Below are 22,436 nucleotides of genomic sequence, written 5' to 3' on the forward strand. Positions count from 1 at the left end.
TGGAATGTTTATTATGTCTAGCCCTGAGTGAATTTGTCTCATCTCAGTTTAAATCTCCTTGATAATTGCATATCCAATTTTAGCCCAGTTTTCTACCACACTGGGTTTTTCAAAGCTCATTCCTTATGTTAAAGGGCCAGTATGTTACCTTAAAGTGCTGACGCTTGTTTGTGGTTTCTTTATTAAAAGGGACTTTGGACTTTCTCTTATTAACTGATATATGAGATACAGGATTACAAGCTAAATGGCAATGTGTCTGGGACAAGTAATTCATCAAATTATTTTTAGCTATGTGTACTGTCTTTGTACTGTTCTGTGATTAGGTACAAAATTAATAACCTTTTAAGTATTTTGTGAAATATTTGAAATCAGCAACTGATACATTACATCTTTCAGTGAGATCATAGGGCTCAAACCATGTTTACATTTAAGTGAGATGATTTCTAACTGCAAAATCCCAAATGTAGTGTTTATTCCTAATTTATAAGTGATTCTTCCTTTAGTCATGCAAATCATCAGCTGTAATAATGGTACAATGTTATTATGCAAGCAAAGAAGTGATTTTTCATTTCAGTCTACATGAGACTACATGTAGAGCCCTGCATCAACATTCCCTCTTCATATTGCATTCAATCAGTGCATCACATTTAAGGGGGGTTTAAAATAGCGTTTTCAGTCAATATTCTTGATACTATTGTAAAAAGCCTGTCATAATTAGGTTGTATCTTTAAATAATATATTAATTTTCTACCAGCAGAGCATGGCTTGTAATGAATTATGTCGCATCATTACATTACAGTGCATCCGGAAAGTATTCACAGCGCTTCACTTTCCCCACATTTTGTTATGTTACAGCTTTATTCCAAAATGGATTAAATTCATTATTTTCCTCAAAATTCTACAAACAATATCCCATAATGACAACAGGAAATAAGTTTGTTTGAAATCTTTGCAAATTTATTAAAAATAAAAAACAAAAAAGCACATGTACATAAGTATTCACAGCCTTTGCTCAATACTTTTTTGAAGCACCTTTGGCACCAATTACAGCCTCAAGTCTTTTTGAGTATGATGCTACAAGCTTGGCACACCTATTTTTGGGCAGTTTCTCCCATTCTTTTTTGCAGGACCTCTCAAGCTCCATCAGGTTGGATGGGGAGCGTCAGTGCACAGCCATTTTCAGATCTCTCCAGAGATTTTCAGTCGGTTTCAAGTCTGGGCTGATAGCTACCCACATTAACACAGCAGATAACAAAATAAATGCCAAACAACTAAACACAGAACTTATAAAGGGGAACTAATCAAGGGAAACATAAGACAGGTATGTGCAGGAAATCAGAGGAACAGCCAAGGAAGACATTCAAACTATGGGGGAGGTTGCCCTCTAGTGATGTGGAGGGCAATTGTATCTGGTGGATATAACAGGTGTTTTTGTTTGTGTGTTTTGTCACTCATAGTTAACAGTGGAGAAATGCTAGACATCTCTTGGGTCTAGGACCATCTGTGCTTTATTAATGTTTGGCTTTTGGCAGCTACCTCCTGTCACTTATCTCTAATTTAAGTCAGCCATCTACACACCCAGAGAATATACATGAGCACACATGTATTGTGGCTAACCAATATTGTGAGAGATACAAAGTTTGTATAGATACACTATTGATCATTCTGCATTTCTGCTTTTATCGATTCCATCCATTTAATTACAAAAATAATTTTTCACTGAATAGTTAAGCTTCTTTCCTCAGACCTGTGATTGGATCACCTATTCAGTCTGGCAGAACTGGACAAGACAAGCACAGAGAATTGTTTTTTACATTCCTCACTTTAATTGACTTGGAGATACTGTCAAGAAGAAAAGCTATAATCTATTTTACTTGCTGGGGACACTTGGCATAATGCAAGAATACACCCTGGATGGGACGCTAGTCCATCACAGGGCACCATGCACACACACCACACGCAAGTTATTTACTAATAGTTGTGGAAATAGTAATAGCCCATCCATCCATCTTCTACCGCTTACTCCTTTTCAGGGTCAAGGGGAACCTGGAGCCTATCCCAGGGAGCATCGGGCACAAGGGTGACAGTCCACCGCAGGGCACAATCACATACAAACTCACACACCCATTCATACACTACGGACACTTTGGACATTCCAATCAGCCTACCATGCATGTCTTTGACTGGGGGAGGAAACCGGAGTACCCAGAGGAAACCCCCGCAGCACGGGGAGAACATGCAAATTCCGCACACACATGGCCCCGGCGGGACTCGAACCCTGGACCCTGGAGGTGTGAGGCGAACGTGCTAACCACTAATTAATATAATACCACTAGTATTATAATAATATAGTACTATAGAAATCCTCAGAAATTCTCTTTCTCCTATAACTTTAGCCAAACAAAGACAGAATACAAGTGCAACACTGCCTAATAGAAAAAAAGTTTATTTATTTATTCATTTTTATTGTATTGCTTCAGTCAAGGTATTTATTAACTGGTGTATTTGATTATTAAAGCAAAATGTGTTCATTTTGACATTTTATTACTTAAAATTATTTGGAAGTGGCAAGTCTGACAGATGGAGAACTTAAGAACAGGCCCTTAGAACAGAAACAGATACATAAATTTCCATAATATCAGCATTGAGCACTTCAGATTAACACATAACTTGAAGGGTATTGCCCCTACACTGTTGCTACTCATAAATGAGAGCACCTCTACTTCCCAATCCCAATTTTGACCCCTAAATTACTGATAATTAGGTTAAGGAATGGTTAAGGAAAGGAATAAAAAGTTGTATTATTCCTGTAGCATAGTGTCCAGAATCTACTGCATATGTTCTTTATGTTCTCCTTCAGGTAAAAGCTTAAGGCAATTTTTCATTTAATGTAAGCACTAGGTCCTCTTCTTGACAGGTGTCCAAGCTATAGAATAAACCATCTCACAGGTTTACATTAAACGTTCATTGTATGTTATATTTGGTACAGGAAGCTGGGTGAATGATTTTCTGCACACTTGACAGGGCACTAAATGAGTTTTTGTGTGTGTATGTCTCTGGAGGTTTAGTATGTGTGTGTGCCTTTGCTGGTCCATCTCTGAGCAGAAAAGATGTGATCCTGAGTTTTTAATTTTTGAACACCTGCACAATTTGTCAATTAGTAGTCAAATTCTTTGTAATTTTCCAAAGTCCAGCTGGAGGTGTACAGATCAAGTGTGTTGCTAATCAGACACCTCATTTTAAGCCCATTTATTCTCTCATTTATGACTCTACCAGTTACTGAGATGGAAGGCTCTATGCATGAATTATACAGTGGAATTGCTCTTTAATTAACAGTAAGAAAGAACATGCAGTATATTGTATGTCTGTGTGTCTTTGACAGCTAATTACATTAATGAAACAAAAATGACAGCAATTAAACCTTCTTTCACAGAAGTGTAATTATTAGAATTAGTATAACTTGAATTAAACTACTTTGCTGGAGCAGGTCCATAAGCACGGTTTGGTCTGGAATTTGGAATTAAACACCCTAAACATCAGTGAATACAGTATAAGTATATAACTGAATACAAGGCTTCTAAACACAAACAACTAAGGCATAGTCATTAAATGACAGTAAGCATTGTTTCCTACAGTTAAATATGGTGTACATGCCCTCAGTATGGCAAGGGGGTTATATTGTTTCAGCCTTCCTGCAGTGCTCATGAAGTGTGTTTACACCACTCTCAGTTTTACCTTTTTAAATGCCCACTAGGATTTTGAATTGTGGCTCACCAGGGCATGTGCTCTAACTGTGTCTGCTGTTGACGCCAAAGGCAGGTGGTTATGTCTGAGAACAGATCATAAATTAGTCTATTCTAATAGGCAGGGACCTTTGTGCAGCATTAAACTTTGTAAATCACACAATACACAGTAATGGAGAGCCTAAGACTGTGGATGCACCATTGGCCCAGACTATGTACATAATATATGTGGAAGAGCAGTGAGAAATCTGATGGATTCCAGCAGTAAATGGAAAGTTATAAATCCAGTCTAAACTCAGAGAACATGTTGAAGTGCATAAAAATGAAACTACCCAGACTTATAAATATTGTATATATTGTAGGTGACTTAACATTGTATTATATAATTACAGAGCTTCATAAGTAATTTACTATGTCAATGCCTGCATGAGTTTTGATTGATTTTATACAGGCTATGGTTTTTCAAAATGATCAGGGCTCTGTGGTACATACAGTACATCAAGCTCATTGGTTTGGTTTAAACCAGACTTTCTTTAAACATGAGCTGTTCCCTAATAACTCCAGCCTTTTAATTTCAAACTAAGGTGCTAACCCTGCCTAATTTGGCTAAAGTTATCATTTATCAAGCACATTTAAAATAAGAAAGACAGAGTTCCTCAAGGATTATGGATGTTGAACACTTCTAGCTTTCTAAAGAGGTTCTATCCTTTTCTGAAAAGGAAATCTTCTGTTGTAGATTTTACACAGACCCTGTAAGGTTTTCCAAGTGCAACAGACTGAAGAACGCTTTAGGGTGTTTGATGAAGTAGGAAGTGACATAATTGCATCAGTTTGCAGCTCTTCGAAGGAAGTGACACAGTGTGCTTAGTTCCATGGCTGTCCAGCCCTAATAATAATAATCATCAGTGTTCTGAAGAAAACTGCTGCTCTGGACAGTATGTCTATGTGCTGAAGTGCCAGCACCTGAAATTAGCACAGCCCTCCACTGAGTAGGGAATTGATTTGGTGCAGTCAGCTCTAGCATGCCATACTGGCTTGACCATATAAAATGAAAAATAGACATAGTTAGGTATATTTTGACTGTACGGTTTTATTTGAAGACAATATTTTTCAAAGGTTTTTAATCCCTTAGACATCCATCACCATAGGGGGAAAACCAAACTGATATCAAAACGTACATAAAAAAGCGATATGTGATAATGAATTTAAAAACTACATAGGTAGTCAATAGAAAATAGGTTGCCTGGAAGCATGAGCCCTACATTGATGTGAGGGGGGTTGCCAAGTTTCAACTATTAGTGTAACCTTTTATAACAATGTGCTATTGGAAGGGATGTGTGAATGAAGCCCTTTCTCAAAGAAACCCACACAATGAAGCACCTAAGCTTGAACCAAGTATCACTGGAACTACAAATAGAATATTTCACTGAACTGAGATGAGAACATGAGACTGTATACACAGAAAAGCACCCGATAGCCAATGTGTAAAATATGTTGATAGGGTTGTTTTTCAGTTAATCATCCAGGGCTTCTTGTAAAGATTAAGGGCCAACAACCTAGTTCACGCTTGTCAGGCGGTTAAGACTTGACCATTGATGGCTCTTTTAATAAGATAATCATATTCCCAAATCAATGGAAATGGTTGTGGGACACAAAATCAGTGTTTCCCAATGGCCAACTCGGTTTCTGGATTATAACCCTACTGAAAACATGTTGTGTGAATTGAAAAGGGAAAGCACATGCACAAACTTAGACTATAAATGAGCTTAAAGTGTTTATTAACAAGCTGTCCCTCTAAAAGTTTTCTCTAAATTTATTAGACATTACAGGAAGAGGCTTAGTGCTATTATTTTCTCTGGGGGAAACTTCGGCAATTAATTGGTGAAACCACTATTTTGTAGAAATAAGGCACTACTTAGACTCCAGGGATGCTGGAGTCAAAGGACGTGACAGTTTTGTGGAGATTACAAGGATTTATTTCTCAAAAATGATCATTTTATATATACACCAGTATATATTAACCACATTGCATGTTTGTGAAAGAAAGAAAAATAAATATATACAATAGATTTTACTAAGTAGGTTTTCCTTTCATTGTATGAATTAAAAATATATATGTGCACTAATTTTCTCTGAAGGGTGCCAATAATTCTGGGGCTGACTGTACATAAAACAATGCACAGAGGAACTGAAACCTTGTTAAATCAATCAGTTAATCAATAAAACAGAATAACTTGCATCCTAAGGGTGTTGTCATGACACACGTGTCTTGTACAGCATATGCGTATTTATCAATAAAAGATAAATAAATACAAAAGAAAGAGAAAAGAAATAAGAGAACTCTGACGCACAAACATTTTATTATTTTACGCAGATGGCTGTGATCATCATGTTCAGCCCAAATATTTATTCCTCTGGCTGTGAAGTGTCAGAGTCTCTGACTTCATTTCTACTTTGACGTCAGTGTTCTGGACAGTGGTGACGTTTATATGGCTAGGGTTAAAGATCAGGTTGAGTCATGCACTGACATTTCACACACTGTCTATATAGACATTATGAATTCTAACAAATGTTAGCAAGGCTTCTTCACAGAATGGCAAAAGTACATCCTCACAGCTTTCTCTTGTTTATTTGTTTTATTGAATGGTGTCAGGCATGTTTGTGTTAGATGCAACTTCATGAATTATTCATAAAGACCGCCTAAGTTTGCCCTTATCATCTTATCAACATTTAACCATCATGAATATGTTTATTTGACTCAATTTGTGTTGCTTGAATCACCAGCCACTCTATACACTATTAAATGTGCATTTAGTGTGCACAAGTATGCATGATTTAAAAGCTCCTGCATGTAGGTTAATATATAGTTTCTGTCTGATGAGCAAGATTTGTTACTAATGAGCTATAGCCTTAATCATCTGTCCTAGTATGTGACATTTATAATTAAACGGAATGTCAGAGACACTGTTTTTGACTTTACAATAAAGTCAACATGGACATATCAGCTCTCAATGTCAATTAACACTTCAATTTCCTCTACTCTGGCCGAATGCTAATGCCATCCAGCCAAACAATGCAGGAGGGATTCCAAGCTCGACTTGCATTCATGCCAAATAATGATTTGAGCAATCTCCAATTATCTGCTCTTTAAACGATTCCACATAGCTGCCAAAATAGTTTACCATCCTTTCAGCTCTGACATCTAATACATCAGAGTGTCTTTTTCCTTGCTATCTGTGTTGCACTGATAATTGAGCAGGTGTGGGGTGATGGATGGCAAGCTGTGGAGGAAAGCTCATCGTATCATGCCCACTCTATCTTTAAAGCCTTACAGTGGGATTTTCAGCAGTGCTTCAGGGTCATGTAGAGCTGTACCATCCTGCTTTGCTAAAAACACTTATGCTAGCACCCTAGGTGAGGTAGGATATACAGTATTTGCACAGGCAAACATAAGAAGAGTTCAAAGTGTCAAAGTGCAGGCCACAAAAATGAAATGGAGAAAGAAAATGAAAAGACACAAAACATAAACCTTATATAAAACAGGCTATATAGAGCATTCTTCCGTTGCAATGGAGAAATATTATGTGCACAGGCATTTTCTATATTTATGGCTGTGCAGTGCCTCAGAAGGCCTTTGAAAGCCATACACACACGTGTTTGAGATCAAATATGAATTTGAGATGATAGTTCAGAATTTTTGCTTTGATTTTCTGATATTTACACCTAGATGTGTTAAACAACTTAAAACATGGTATGTTTTGTGAAAACAACTCTTTCTTGTTGTCTAGGTATTCTCTGTTTGATTGATTGTTTGAACAATTAATAGCTCTGAAGGTCTGCTCTTGGTTTGAGCCCTGGGTTTCACCTGTAAATAATGTATTTGTTGTTAAAAAGAATAAACCAACATGAAAACCAGAGAATTGTCTATGTAAAGCCATTGCAAGCCATTTTGAAGCTGAGAAAAGAGGGAAAATCACATTGGGCAAAGTCAATGTAACAATATGGATTATCCTTAAAAAAAAACAAAAAAAACCACTGGTTTATTAACAACCAGACATCGAACAGGTCAACCAAGGAAAACAACTGCAGTTGATGAAAGAAACATTGTGAGAGCTGTGAAACCCAAAAACAACAGTCAGTGATGTCACCAACAACCTCCACAGGGCTGTTGTGAAGGCATCACAATCCACCATTGGTAGAAGACTTCAAGACCAGCAATATAGAGGCTCCACCATAAAATGCAAACCACTCAACAGCAATAAGAATCAGAAAGCCAGATTGGGATTAGCAGAGAAATACAGAGAAGTTCTGGAATCAAGATTAACCTCTACCACAGTGATGGAAAGGCCAAAGTGTGGAGAAAGAAATGATCTGCTCATGATCCAAAACATACAAGCTCATCTGTGAAACATGGTGGAAGTAGTGTCATGGCTTGAACTTGCATGGGTGCTTCTGCAATGGGCTTATTAATCTTTATTCATGATGTAACTCATGATGGTTGCAGCAGAATTAATTCAGAAGTCTACCAACACATTCTGTCTGCCAGTTTACAGAGAAATGCATCCAGTCTAATTGGGAGGAACTTTATCGTGCAGCAGCACAATGACCTTACAACACACTGCTAACACAATATAAAGGACTTCACCAGGGGGAAAAAATTGGAAGGTTTTAGACTGGCCAAGTCAATCACCATATATATGTCCATCAAGTATATATATGTATACTTGCATTGCATAGTGGGAGACAGCTTTATGGCAGAGGAGCAGAGGAAGAGCTTGCGGAGACGTGCTCCAACTCCACTCCTGCCGCCTCTCAGAAAGAACCTAGATTGATACACCGGGATACACCGGGAGCATCAGCATAGTTAGCAACAAGACATGAAACATGCATGAGGAACCAAGAGGAAAATGTGCCATGCTTATCAAACTAAGATAGCACTATATGTATTGTTGTATTGACTTTACCCAATGTGATTTGCTCTCTTTTCTCAGCTTTGAAATGGCTTGCTTTTCTTCCATATATATATATATATATATATATATATATATATATATATATATATATATATATATATATATATATATATATATATATACATATATATATACTTGCAAAGCAAGTTCTCCAAGCTTATGTCTCCTCTCACTGCAGTGTTCTGTTGGCTTTATCAAAAGAGTTGTCTCACTTTCTTCATAGACTCTTTTTTATCTGCCTCTCTCTCACTTTTATGCATACTTTCCGTCATTATTTCTCTCTGTTTATGTACCTGGTGTACCATATTATATAGTTAGGATTCAGGTCTTATCATGTAGACGGCTGCTCTGTTATCTGCCAGACCTGTATTTCTCAACAGGTTGGAGATCAGTGGACTTGACAAGAAAGGATATTATTTGTTTTCATGTTTTATCTTCTATCGATAAACACATTTTCACCTTTTAAGCAACCGCTTTAACCCCTCAAACCTCTAAATCCCATTAGCACATTCAGACTTTCTTTATTCTTCACCCTCATTACTACAAACCTTTTTTTCTAAAAGATTATTTTCAGTGTAGTTGGTGAATAATTCATAGTAATTACTAAATAACTTGCTCTAAAATTAATATCAGAATAATAAGACAGGACTTTTTATACCCTGTACAACTTGCATATTAATCTTTAAGCAGCTGTTTTAACCCCTTAAACTCCCAGATCCCATCTGCAGGTGCAGAGTTTCCTCATTACTCACTCTCATTGCTACAAACCTTTTCTATTATTTTCACTGTAGTTACTGAAAAATTCATAAGAGTTACAAGAAATTACTACATCTACACCTTCTCTAACATGAATAACTAAATAATAAGATGGGATTGTAAAGGAAAATCCACCTTGAATTACTTTTTTTATTTTGTAATGAAATTCTGAATGTAATTTTTTTTATATATAAAATTTCATCAAAATGTTGATCTATTATCTCTTTAGCTAACAGGTTGATACATTACCTACTGTACGATGGAAATTGACTGCATGCTGATAGTGGTGTGGGATTTAGCTGTTGAGTCATAATTAGTATTAACTACTTAAGTGCTATTGATATTAATTATAACCTTGATTTAGATTTTAAACAAATTTTAGTCACATCAAAATTTGTCACTGTTCTGTAAAGTGAAATTCATTGAGTACAAAATAATGTGTCAGAAGTTTAATTACTTATGTCATTATTTTTACTCATTGAGCAACTTCACTCTTCACTATTAGAACAATTTTACCCAACTGAAACAAAGAAATCTAAGTTTAGACGAATCATATTTGATCTCAAATTTCAATTCGTTGTTTCCCCTTTGTATTTTATGCCAAGGTGCTTGAGTCACTTGCTGTATTTGCAACATAACACACCAACCATCAGTAAAAAGGCTCATGTGGCCCTTTAACTGGCCGTCTGAGTCATACTGTTTTACTTTTGAGAGACCCCACTACCATGGTGATATGCTTTATGGTTCAGTGCCTCTTACCAAAACAAAAGCCCTGGACTATCAGGTCTGATAACAGCTGAAGAGAGCTGGCTGTTTGCACTGAACTCATTTTAGCTTTTATCAGGTGTCTAATGGGATGTGAAGACAGCAAGACACACTGGAGCAGTAAAAGAGAAGATATATTTTGAGCACTGACCAGAAAGGACATTGTCACATTTCCACCTACCGATTTACTTTGTGTCAAATAGTCAAAAGCCACTAATGTTTGTTTACAATCAATCAAAGTAATAATTATTGAGATCACTATGCTTATTTTTCTATTCATAATATTTTATTTTGAAATAATTATTACATATTCACTGTCTCAAATGCCAGAGGCAGCTTAATCTTCTAAAAAGAAAAAGTGGTGTTAAGCACCCACAGCATCAAAGAACTTGAATAATTGACTAATTAACAAATCCATAAATACACAGATTGACTGACTTTATGCAGCAGTGGTTTCAAGTTGCTGAATATCAAACAATTTATTTGATGAATGAGTATGCATATACAAGAGTGTTTAATTGCATACTGACTTCACATGTACACTGAAAGGAGTGAAATGTTTTTACTTTCATGCAGGATAGAGTGGGTGATATGGTATGTAGGTCAAAGAAAGAAGTTTCCAATAACTTTCAGTAAATCCCCAACAAAATTGTAACTTTATATGAACAAAATGCTTTTTTTGAAACCCATCATAATTGTGTTATTTCATAATATAATTTCCCAGGGACAGAAATGCATTGTCAGCATGAAGCCAGCAGATGTGCAAAAAGCTATCAGTACCCAAAAAGAAGATGATAAAAAAGATAAATGTATTGCACATTTGGAGGTTTTCAGTGATTAATTCATATGGCAAGGAACCTTATTTGGCTTATATGCAAGATGTGTTTTTTAAAAATGCAGTGGAGACAAGTTATGTTTGTGGATTCATTTATTCATCTACCTTATCTTGATCAGGATCATTTATTTGGTTATATTTTGCGAAACAGAACCAATAAGCTTATTAAAATATTACAGCTGGATGCAAAAAAAATAACTGCTGGGGAAGGCAGGATTATGTGTGTAACACAATAACACTATCTGCATCTGTTTAATGCTCCAAATATCTGTATCTGATTTAAACCCAAAGTGGGTGTGGCCTAATCCTGAAAATGGTGTTTTTTTTTTCTTTAATTAAATGTGAACCTTACCACTATGCCCCAGAACCCACTGGAAAATTCTGAAAAAAAGCCAGAGGTAGAAATGCCTTGTTTGTTTGTACCTGCCACAATAAAAACTAATTAATTTAGTTGGTTATAAAGAAACTGGTAGCTTAATTTAAACCATTGTTACCCTAACCAGGCAGTTACTAAACATGAACAGTGAACAGTGTGCCTCCTCTACATATCTGTATTTGTAGCTGTTTAGAACACAGAAATAATGTATTCGCATCAAGTTACATCCCTAGTCAAGAGTGTCTGGAGGAGCTGAAAGTGGTCAGAATGTGGGATTTAAAAACAGGCCCACACCCATACTGTATAGTGGGAAAAAGTTACCATTATTACAGCTTAGTTCAGTAGCTCTAAAACACTCACCATGTTTGCTTCAGAATTAATGACAAGGCTGAGTGACAGGTTTCTAATACATATGAGAAAATGCTGAGAAGGCATAAGGCTCCCTGTAGGGAAAATTACAGATGTTTCTCTACTTCTTTATCAGGTGTATATATGACAAGAGTGATTATAATCATTTATTAATCTCTAAAGCTGTTAAACGCAAGACCCTTCTGTGACCTCGTAAAACTATATAAAATTTTTAGTAGCTGTGCTGTTATCCAGAGAAAATCCTACATGAGATTTATGCATGTGTATACTGTTGTCCTCCACAGACAGTGCAGAGGATGAGCTGGAACTGTCAGCCGTGCGCCATCGGCCAGAAGCCCTGGAGCATCTGGAGGCCCAGACCCGCTTCTCTCGCAAAGAGCTACAGATTCTCTACCGCGGCTTCAAAAATGTGAGCTAGACCTTCATCTTGAAGTAGAACTTTTCTTAAGGTTTTGATTGAAGTAATTGCCTACTAGGATGTGTTAATATAGTACGTCAGTAACAGATCAAATGACAATGAGACTTAAAATGAGGTAAATGGGGATTATGACAAACTTCCAGATGAAAATGATTGTGACCTCGGCGTTGTAAGTTGCAGTCTGCTGTGTTGTGTAAAAATTAGTTAACCACATAAACTTCACAGACACAGCAAGAGGGAGAGCAAGGAGAGAGAGAGAGAGAGAACAAACACTGGTTCTCCAGTCCCCAGACATGCTGTCATCTGGTCCTCAGGCAGCTGGGAAGCGATCCCCCACAAAGTCAAGCAATGGCACTGGACTCCCTGGTGGATGGCTTCGGTCCCTCCCCTTTTCAGGTGGACAGCAGCCACACTTCTGCCTTCCCGGCGGACGGCAATCGCTCCTCCCCTTACAGGTAGATGGCAACAGTTCCTCCACCTCCTGAAGGATGGAAGCAACTCCTCCGTCCTCCCTGGCAACCGCTCCAGAACCACCAACTGCTTGGCCATGTGATCCTCCCACAGTGGCAAGGGCGCTCCAACAGTGCATCCCTCCTCCTTCCCGGGTTTCAGCACCAATGTAACAAACTTCAAAGTCAGGCATGGAGGATGTTGGAACCGGCTGAACATAAACATATCGTTTAATAATCAACAGAACCCAAACATAACAACATAACAGAAACACAAATGGAACAAAAAGTGCATGTGTGTCTCTCTCTCTCTCTGGCACTTCCAGCCACTCCTTTATTGCTCTCTCCCACTGATTAAACAACTCAGTGCTATTCTTCACAGCCTGGCCCCTCCCCCCTCCTTGTCACAATATATATTTTTATTTTTAAGTTTTTTGTGTAATATTTAAAATCTACAGTCTCCAAACCCACAGATACTTTTAGGTTTATAGATACAGTTGCGGTCAGAAGTTTACATACACTCATCATGAACGTGTCATGGCAATACTGGGCTTTCAATAATTTCTTTGAACTGTTCTTTTTCTGGGGCAGAATGATTGTACAACATACATCTTTAATAAAAAATTTAAAAAATTAAAAATTTAAAAAAAAAAAAACAAGAATTTGGTTCACAAGTTTTAATGTATTGGGGTTTTCTGTAGTAAACACAAGGTCAAATTTATACATACAAAGTCAAAAATATACATACAACACGCCTAATATTTAGTTGAATGTTCCTTTGCAAGTTTTACCTCAGGCAGACGCTTTAGGTAGCCATCAACCAGCTTCTAGCAGAATTCTGGTTGGATATTTGAGCACTCTTCTTGGCAGAATTGGTAAAGTTCAATAACATTTGTTGGTTTCCTGGCCCTGACTCAATTTTAAGCACAGTCCACTAATGTTCGCTAGGGTTGAGATCAGGTCTTTGGGAAGGCCATTCCAAAAGCTTAAAGTTAGCCTGCTTTATCCATTCTACAACCTGCTTTGATGTGTGTTTGGGGTCATTGTCCTGTTGGAACACGCAATTTTCAACCACCTGGCTGATGGTTTGAGATAAAGCTGAATAATTCTAAGCTGGTCCTCCTTCTTCATTATTCCATCCACTTTGTGAAATGCACCAGTTCCACTGGTAGCAAAACAGCCCCAGACCATAATGCTACTACCACCATGCTTAACAGTTGGTACAGTATTCTTTACTCTTCCAAACATACCTCTGGTCATTGTGGCCAAACAACTCAATCTTTGTCTCATCTGACCATAAAACTTTCCTCCAGAAGGTTTTTTTTTTGTTCATATGATCAGCCGCAAACTTTAGACGGTTTTGAAGGTGTCGATTTTGGCGCAGGGGCTTCTTTCTTGGACTGCAGCCTTTCAGTCCATGGCGATGTAAAACTCGCTTGACTGTAGACAGTGACATTGATGTTCCAGCAGCTTCCAGTTCATGGCAGGCCTGTGCCTTGGTGGTTCCTGGGTTTTTCCTGACCATCTGAATCAATTTCCTCTCAGCTGAGGGTGACAGTTTGGGTCTTCTTCCAGGTCTTGGCAAAGTGGCTACACTTTCCAATAACTTGTACTTACATACAATTGTTTGAACTGATGATCTTGGAATCTGCAGTTGTTTAGAAATGGCTCCAAGAGACATTCCTGACTTGTGTAAATCCACCATCCTCTTTTTCAGATCTGCACTGTGCTCCTTGGACTTTCCCATAGTACTGTGTGTTGGTCAATCCAATGAGTGTTTTCAAACAAACCCTTTTTATGTTGGCACAGAGAAACTGCCAGCTGTAGTCAATCATGATCACTAACAGGAAATTAAGAGGCCTTTGTCTTGGCAAATGAAAGGACATTTTGTAACTTTTTGCCCCATTGTATTAATAATCAAAGTGTTTATATATGTATTTTTGACCCTGTATGTAGAATTTTGATCCTGTGTTGATTACAGGAACCCGCAAATGAATGTTGTTTTTTTATTATTATTAAAGATGTATGCTGTACAATCATTCAGCCCCCAAAAAAGAAAAGTTCAAAGAAATTATTGAAAGCCCAATATTGCCATGACATTCATGTTCATGATGAGTGTGTGTAAACTTCTGATCGCAACTGTATCCATCTGCAGGGGCATGTTGGCTTAGTGGCTTAATGCACCTCCAGGGTTGAGGGTTCAAATCCCAACTCTGCACAGAGTTTACATTTTCACCCTGTGCTTCAGGGGTTTCCTCCAGGTACTCCAGTTCCCTCCCTCAGTCCAGGGTGCCCCCTACCTTGTGCCCCAGATCCAAAATGGATGAATGGATGGACATATGCTCAATGCAAGTAAAAATGTGTACAAAACAGGACTGGTAAGGGCTTCCAAGGGGCATAGGAGAAAATGGTTCCCCCTTTCCCTATCCTTTCCCTAGAGTCCAAGAGAGCAAAACTAGCCATGCTCTTTGGATGGAAAGGATGTCATATTCTAATCAGAATGACACTAAGACAGTCATGGGTGTTTGTGAGCACATGAATGCGGAAGAGGGCAGTTAGCTCTTTCCCCATGTCTTCAGCTGCTTGTGATGTCAGATGCAGTGACTGGATTCGTGTGTCTCTGAGAAAGCACATGTTTGCCATCACCTTCCCCAGGTGGTGCCTGTCGTATGATATGGTAGAGCTAGCTAGTGAGTGGGCCTTGATAAAATGACCAAATTCAGAGAAAATGCGGTGAAAAAAACAGGATTAGCCTTGGTCTTCATACTCTCTGTTCTTACGATGTACAGGCATTCTTCAGCAAGGTTTTCAGCACAGCAAAAAGAACAGATAATATAAAATATTTAAGGTAAAAATATCTTAGGGAAAACTTAGAAAATGTTTTTGAATCCTTGAGCCATTTATCAGTTATGTATTGAGATTGTATGATACATGGATGAGACACTGTCAGATAGAACCTTTCAAAACCAGTAAATGACCTTATATGTCTTTTTCTGTGTTGAAAAATCAATTTTCTAATGGTCTATAGCATAAATTCAAATTAACCTTGAAATATAGATCTTGTTGAGCTATAAATGTATATAACAGTACTAGTTGAAAATGTGGTAATCTACAACTCAAAAAAGCTAGAAGCTTCACTCAAAGAGGACCTTATAATATAAAGTTCATGTGCTCCTTCACACACAAAAAAATTGAATGGAAGTGACTGGAAGAGATTGTTAAAATGGGCATATCTAGAGGTTGAGGATTCTGGGAACTGTAACAACAACTTGTCCACCATCATCTCTGGTGGACAACATTTTAAAGGATAAAGTATTGGACCCTATCTTGAGGTCATACTTCGGACTAACAGCATACACAGTGTCTATGCACCAAATGTCTGCTGGTACCAATAAAAGTACCAATTTAGGTTACTTTTAATCATCACCCTGTTGCCTAAAACATCCAGATTTCCTGTAATTACTGTCAGTGGCAAAACACTGATAGACCGCTCCTAGCATTTTGTGAAATGAGTGTACAAAAAGTGCTAAAAGCCTCTTGCTTTTTAATCGGGCAGTTCATCGGGCACCAGTCTCACTCGTTCTAAGTGATCTGGTGTTCTTTACAGGTCTGCAGATGGGTTTTTTTTAGATAGAATGTGTTTCAATTTGAGTCTTTACCTGGCTTTCAGCCAGAGCACAAAGGCAGAAATCAAGTAATGGGCATTTGGCGTCCTTGTGAAGTAGGAGACGTATAAAGCAATGCTTTTAAAAACCTTTATGACCGTTATAATCAGAATAGTTGGCATTGTGTCCTGAATATCTCCAGACTGAAATCAAAAGACTACTGCTCTATGTGTTAATGAAATACTCTTTTAAACTCAGTCAATAAATTCTTTCTCTACAAACAAGAAGGCTTGTAATAGCAAACTTCAGCCTTGATAGAGAAATGTGGAATTATTGTAGTCATTCTTCATAGTGCTTTTAATTTTACAAAAGTACATAAATATGCCTTGTCTGAACTACTTTGGCATTCTTTGACATAATTGCACTATAAACGAGTCACAAGTGAAATCTGTAATTAAAAGAATATTGAAGTCAGTAACAGAAGAAATATGCCTATGCTCATTTTATTGGTAATGATGATCATTTTTACTTCTCTAAATTGATTCAAAATTGTTGATTCATTTTGTTGTTATGATTCTGGTGTTTACAGAACAAAAAGCATTTAAAGATTTATGGTTTATGTTACCAGAGGCTTCGCAGTTAGCACGTTTGTCTCACACCTCCAGGGTTGGGGGCTTGGTTCCTGCCTTTGCCCTGTGTGCATGGAGTTTGCATGTTCTCCCCGTGCTTCGGGGGTTTCTTCTGGGTACTCCGGTTTCCTCCCCCAGTCCAAAGACGTGTTGTAGGCTGATTGGCTTGTCTAAATTGTCCATAGTGTGTGAATGGGTGTGTGAGTGTGTGTGTGTGTGTGTGTGTGTGATGGGTTGGCACCCTGTCCAGGGTATGCCCCACCTTGTCCCTTGGGATAGGCTCCAGGCTCCCACGTGACCCTTTGTAGGATAAGAAGTACATAAAATGGAAAAGATTTATGTTACCTACATTTGATTGTGCTTTCACAGTTATGATCCTGAATGTTATACAGTGCCTTCTGTCATTGTTTTAGCTAATACAACACAAAAAGAAGGAGGTAAATAAATAGTCCTAGACTGCATGCTACAGTATACCTGAAGTCTTTGTGAATGTCTTAGTCAATGGCTTTGCCAATTATCAAGCACTTATTGCTCCCAGAGTGTTCTGTCTTTCCCGTAATTGTGATAATATAATTCAGGTAGCAATGTCCTGAAGCCCAGTCAAGACCAAATGAATCAATGTTTTGGAAACTTTCTCATGGCAACAATAAATAGCTGACCTCAGGCTTTTTATATTCATTCAAGCCATGCCATAATCACCCTGATTTTCTGGATTGAAATCTTTTTCTCTGCTGTATTATTCCGCTACAGCATTTTCACTTAATCATTTCTAAGATATGCAGTGCTGGCTGTTGTCTGTTATGCTGCAGAGCTAGGAACGTTAGAGACATCCTCAAACATGACTTCATTTCACAGTTCAACCCTATTGCTATGTAAGCTAATTATTGAATGATCATGGGTGACAAGACCGAAAAAAACACTTTTAATTACACTCTGCTTATTTATAAAGTGTAATGAACCATGTGTTGTTCATCCAGGCTAAATGATGCTAATAGAACTTTTGACTTGTCAAAAGTCAAAGAAAGTGATGGCATAGTGAGAGAAGCAGTGGCTCTTTAGATGGTAATTACTCTGAGTCTCTCTCATCCTGTGTGCAAAATAGGTGAAAGATGACAGCTACACTAAACATTCCTGCTTAATTAATCAGAGCTCAGTCCAACAATAAAGTACCGGTTCAGACTCAGACACAGACTGAGCTGCATTCGATTAGATGCCATAAGCTACTGTGTGTTTATTTACCTGGCATAACACAAGCTAATTACAATATTCTGTAGTTTTAGTATTGGTGAAGATAAACGTTTAGGGCATAATAATATTTGATGACATAATGAGCAATGCTGCATAGATTCTGACTGTGCTGATGATTCATTAGCCTTTGCAGTAAATTACGTTTGCGATCAGATACAAAATAACCCAGGGACATAACAAAAATGAAGACTAGGGACATTTGGCATGGAATCTGCAGCTCACACACACACAGAGAGAGAGAGAGAGAGAGAGAGAGAGAGAGAGAGAGAGAGAGAGAGAGAGATTTGGTACACACAGCTGTAAATACAAATAAAGTATGTAATTTATTAGTAAGTAAGAGTGTTTCATAGAGTGTGTGTGTGTGTGTGTGTGTGTGTGTGTGTGTGTGTGTGTGTGTTTGGACATACATGCTTGGAGTGAGCTGTTAGTTTCTGAGGTACTAACATAGTTAATGTACACACACACACACACACACATACACACACACACACACACACACACACAGCTAGTTCTACTGCCCTATAAATCATGATCACTTGGACAGAAACTACAGGCACTGTTCCAAACTATGACCTAACTCTTCATCTGGTTAATTTAAAACTGGGTTCATCAAAACCACTGCCTTATCTTGGAACTGCAAAATTATATACAGAGAGTGAAGTTTATGTAATTATGCTAGCGGGGCAGATCTTGTAAACAGAAACAGCAGTTTAATTTAGAAATTTCAATAAGTGTTCATTAAGGGCACATTACTTAACATTACAGAGTTCACCACAAGAGACTGTTTTGCATGTTTGTATTATAATTTAAGCTCATTTACAGAGAGCAAGCATATGACATCTTAACAGGAATGCTTTCTAAGATTATACTGTATGTCAGATGAGTGGAAAAAGAATGTGTTTGCATTGAATTCCTCAATGTTATGGTCTCAGAATCTTCAGAAAATTGAGAGTTTCTTTATTCTCTTCACACATAGAAATATGTCTAAAGATATCTAACAGGAAATTAGTCCCTTTATTTAATAGTAATATCAATTTATCCACCAGTTGTGCACCTTCAGCTGTGTACCACCATTTGTGCTAAATGCAAAACCACCAATTTACTTTCATAAGTAAGCACACAGGTATTATATATCATGCATTATATTCTACAAAGCCACTGGGTTCTATTTGTTCTGAGACTGTTGATTTCCCAGCTGCTCCATAGAGGATAATGAATTGGAGCTACTAACTGTTGTTGCTTCAGCCTAATAATGGACAGACTAATGCATGTGAAAAGTCTGTCCCAGATGTGTAATTAGAGAGACCGTTTCAGATAATTTCTGTGTTCATACAACAGACAGTTGGAAAGATTTGTAAAAAAAAATGTAAGATGTAATATGCTTTGATTGATTTTCTCCCTGCTGGTTTTTAGAGGCAGAGACCAGTGTGATGTAACTTAAGTGAAGATCATGAAGCACTCACTCATGGTTTCTAAGAAGTGATGTTGCTGAGTAACATGTGCTTATAGATCATTATGTTTGTGCTACAGGGCATTTCCGGAAATTTAATGTAACCCCTCATCACTGGGTCCAGACTTTACACACTATTGTAAATACAAACATTTTCTATTAGTTTTACTGTGGTTACCAAATCATATTATTTAATGTATATAGCTGTGTAAGCAGCTAGGACCTCTTGGGGTTATACTAGAATCATAGGTTTTACAGAAAATTTCAATTTGTCTAAATTACACTATGTAGTTCATAAATAATAATGTCTAATATTTGAATAGTGTACAGAGGTATTACCAAACTAATATTCTGTTAATATTACATATGGTTGGTTACATGTGAAGACACTATTCCAGCTTGACAAGTGATGTGTAATTATTGCTAGCGTTTACATGCATTAAAATGGTCTACTGACAGATATTTCAGAGACGTAAAACAGCACAAGAAAGTAATGCATTAAACAAGACAATCATGACTTTGTGCTGTTTTGACAAAAGAGCTAAACAGGGTAATATTCCATTATTATATTATACTTTTATACAAAGTTATGTCTTATCTGAATTATTACACGTGAATAAGGGTCTAGATTTATATTCCTCACTCTTGTAAGTACAAACTTTTCTTATTACTTTTACTGTAGTTACTGAATAATTCATAGTAATCACTGAATAATATGAATAATAAGCTTAATCTAGAATCGTGATGCATAATTAATTTAAAATCGTACTTAAAAAGTATTTTTATAACTCAGAATAATGGGTTTATGAATAAACTTTCCTAACTGCCTGTTCATTGTGTAAATCCTAGATAGCACTTCCAATAAAGTCATGTATTGACATATTATGTAGTATTTGTAATAAATACCACCAGTCATTTTTGCTCTCCTTCTTGCATATCCAACTAGATGAACAGAAATGAGTGCTGTTCTCCTTCTCATCGATTTGCATGCCCAAGTATATTAAAATGATATGGAGAGCTATCCACTTAACAGCTTGTTGCCACGATCAGACCTATACGTGTCCCATCCTTGAAAGCTGGTGTGAGAAATTACAGACTGCCTCTTAACAGATTCCACTCCAAGGTAGTTGTTGGAAAAACTTATCCCTGAAAAAGGCTTTACTATCAAAGGGACAGTACACCTCAGTCTCAGCAATATATGTATAATACCACCTAAAGTGACATTCAGTAAGTTATAGCATGGGAGCAGCAGTGGGACATCAAGAACAATCCCTGAATAAAGGGGTATGTGACCGTAATTATCATTCAGAAAGACATCCATTGCCCTCCACTAATATTGACACCTTCAGTAAATATGAGCAAAAAAGGCTATGAAAAATTGTCTTTGTCTAACCTTTTGATCGTTTGTTTAAAAAAATCACAAAAATGCCCTCATGCATATCAAACAATTGCAAACAAAACACAGGTTTATATAAAAAAAAAAAATCTTTGTTAAAAATAGGTGTGCAACAATTATTGGCTATCTTTTAGTCAATACTTTGTGCTACCTCCCTTTGCCAAGATAACAAAGCTCTGAGTCTTCTCCTACAGTGCCTGATAAGATTGGAGAATATATGGCAAGGGATCTGAAACCATTTCTCCATACAGAATCTCTCCAGATCCTTCAAATTTCAAGGTCCACGCTGGTGGACTCTCCTCTTCAGTTCATCCCAGAGGTATTCTATAGGTTTCAAGTTTGGGGACTGGGATGGCCATGGCAGGACCTTGATTTTGTGCTCAGTTAAACATTTTTGTGTTTATTTTGATGTACGTTTTAGATTATTGTCCAGCTGGAAGATCCAATCACAGCAGGACAATTAAGCTTTCTGGCAGAGGCAGTCAGGTTTTCATTTAATATCTGTTGTTATTTGATAGAGTCCATGATGCCATGTACAGAAAAACAGCCTCAAACATTAAAGAGCCACTACCATATTTAACTGTGAGCATGAGGTACGTGTCCATATGGCTACCTCTCTGTGTGCGCCAAAACCACCTCTGGTGTTTCTTGCCAAAAAGCTCTATTTTGGCTTCATTTGACCATAGAACCCGATCCCATTTGAAGTTCCAGTAGTTTCTGGCAAACTGAAAATGCATGAGTTTGTTTTTGGATGAGTAGAGGCTTTTTTCTTGAAACCCTTCCTGTCATGATATTGATTTCGAACCGGATGCAAATGCAGAATCTCAGGGAAACATTTAATAAAGTAACAAACAGAACACCACACAAAACTTACATGGCCCAAGGATAAGCATAACATTATACATGAGGTCAAAACAAAAAACACAAGTCAACAGAGCACTGCTGAACGTGATATATATACACACCAGTGCTAAGGAGCTAAATGTGAAACAGGTGAATGAGACATGTGACTTGGAGCATTGGCTGAAGGGAAATGTAGTTTCTAGTCCTTTTCCGATATTACATGACACTTCCAAACAACTTGTGGTGGTGTACAGTTGGTGACTTCGAATTGTAGCTTTGGAGACTTTCTGACCCCAAGACGCAACTAACTTCTGCAACTGTCCAGCTGTCCAATCCTTGGAGATTTTTTGGCCACTTGAACCTTCCTTTTCACAGTGTGTTGAGACAATATAGACACATGTCCAATTCCAGGTTGATTTATAACATTTCCAGTTGACTGGAACATCTTACTTATTTCCCTGATGGTGTAAATGGGCATTTTTAATGTTTGTGCTATTTTCTTATAGCCACTTCCCATTTTGTGAAGCTCAACAACTTTTTACCACACATCACAGCTATACTCCTTGGTCTTACCCATTGTT

At 37.5% G+C, this 22,436-nt stretch overlaps 1 protein-coding gene across 3 annotated transcripts in view; it reads left to right on the forward strand.

Moving 5' to 3' along the window:
* The window catches only part of kcnip4a (potassium voltage-gated channel interacting protein 4a), a 79,534-nt gene that overhangs the window by 45,665 nt on the left and 11,433 nt on the right, over positions 1-22,436 (forward strand). For all 3 annotated transcript variants that reach the window (XM_053628997.1, XM_053628995.1, XM_053628994.1), the window contains exon 2: positions 12,102-12,226. In XM_053628997.1, the coding sequence (XP_053484972.1) occupies positions 12,102-12,226 (125 nt within the window). The remainder of the gene's footprint in view (positions 1-12,101; positions 12,227-22,436) is intronic.

Source organism: Ictalurus furcatus, chromosome 7, assembly GCF_023375685.1.
Source record: "Ictalurus furcatus strain D&B chromosome 7, Billie_1.0, whole genome shotgun sequence".
Taxonomy (NCBI): domain Eukaryota; kingdom Metazoa; phylum Chordata; class Actinopteri; order Siluriformes; family Ictaluridae; genus Ictalurus; species Ictalurus furcatus.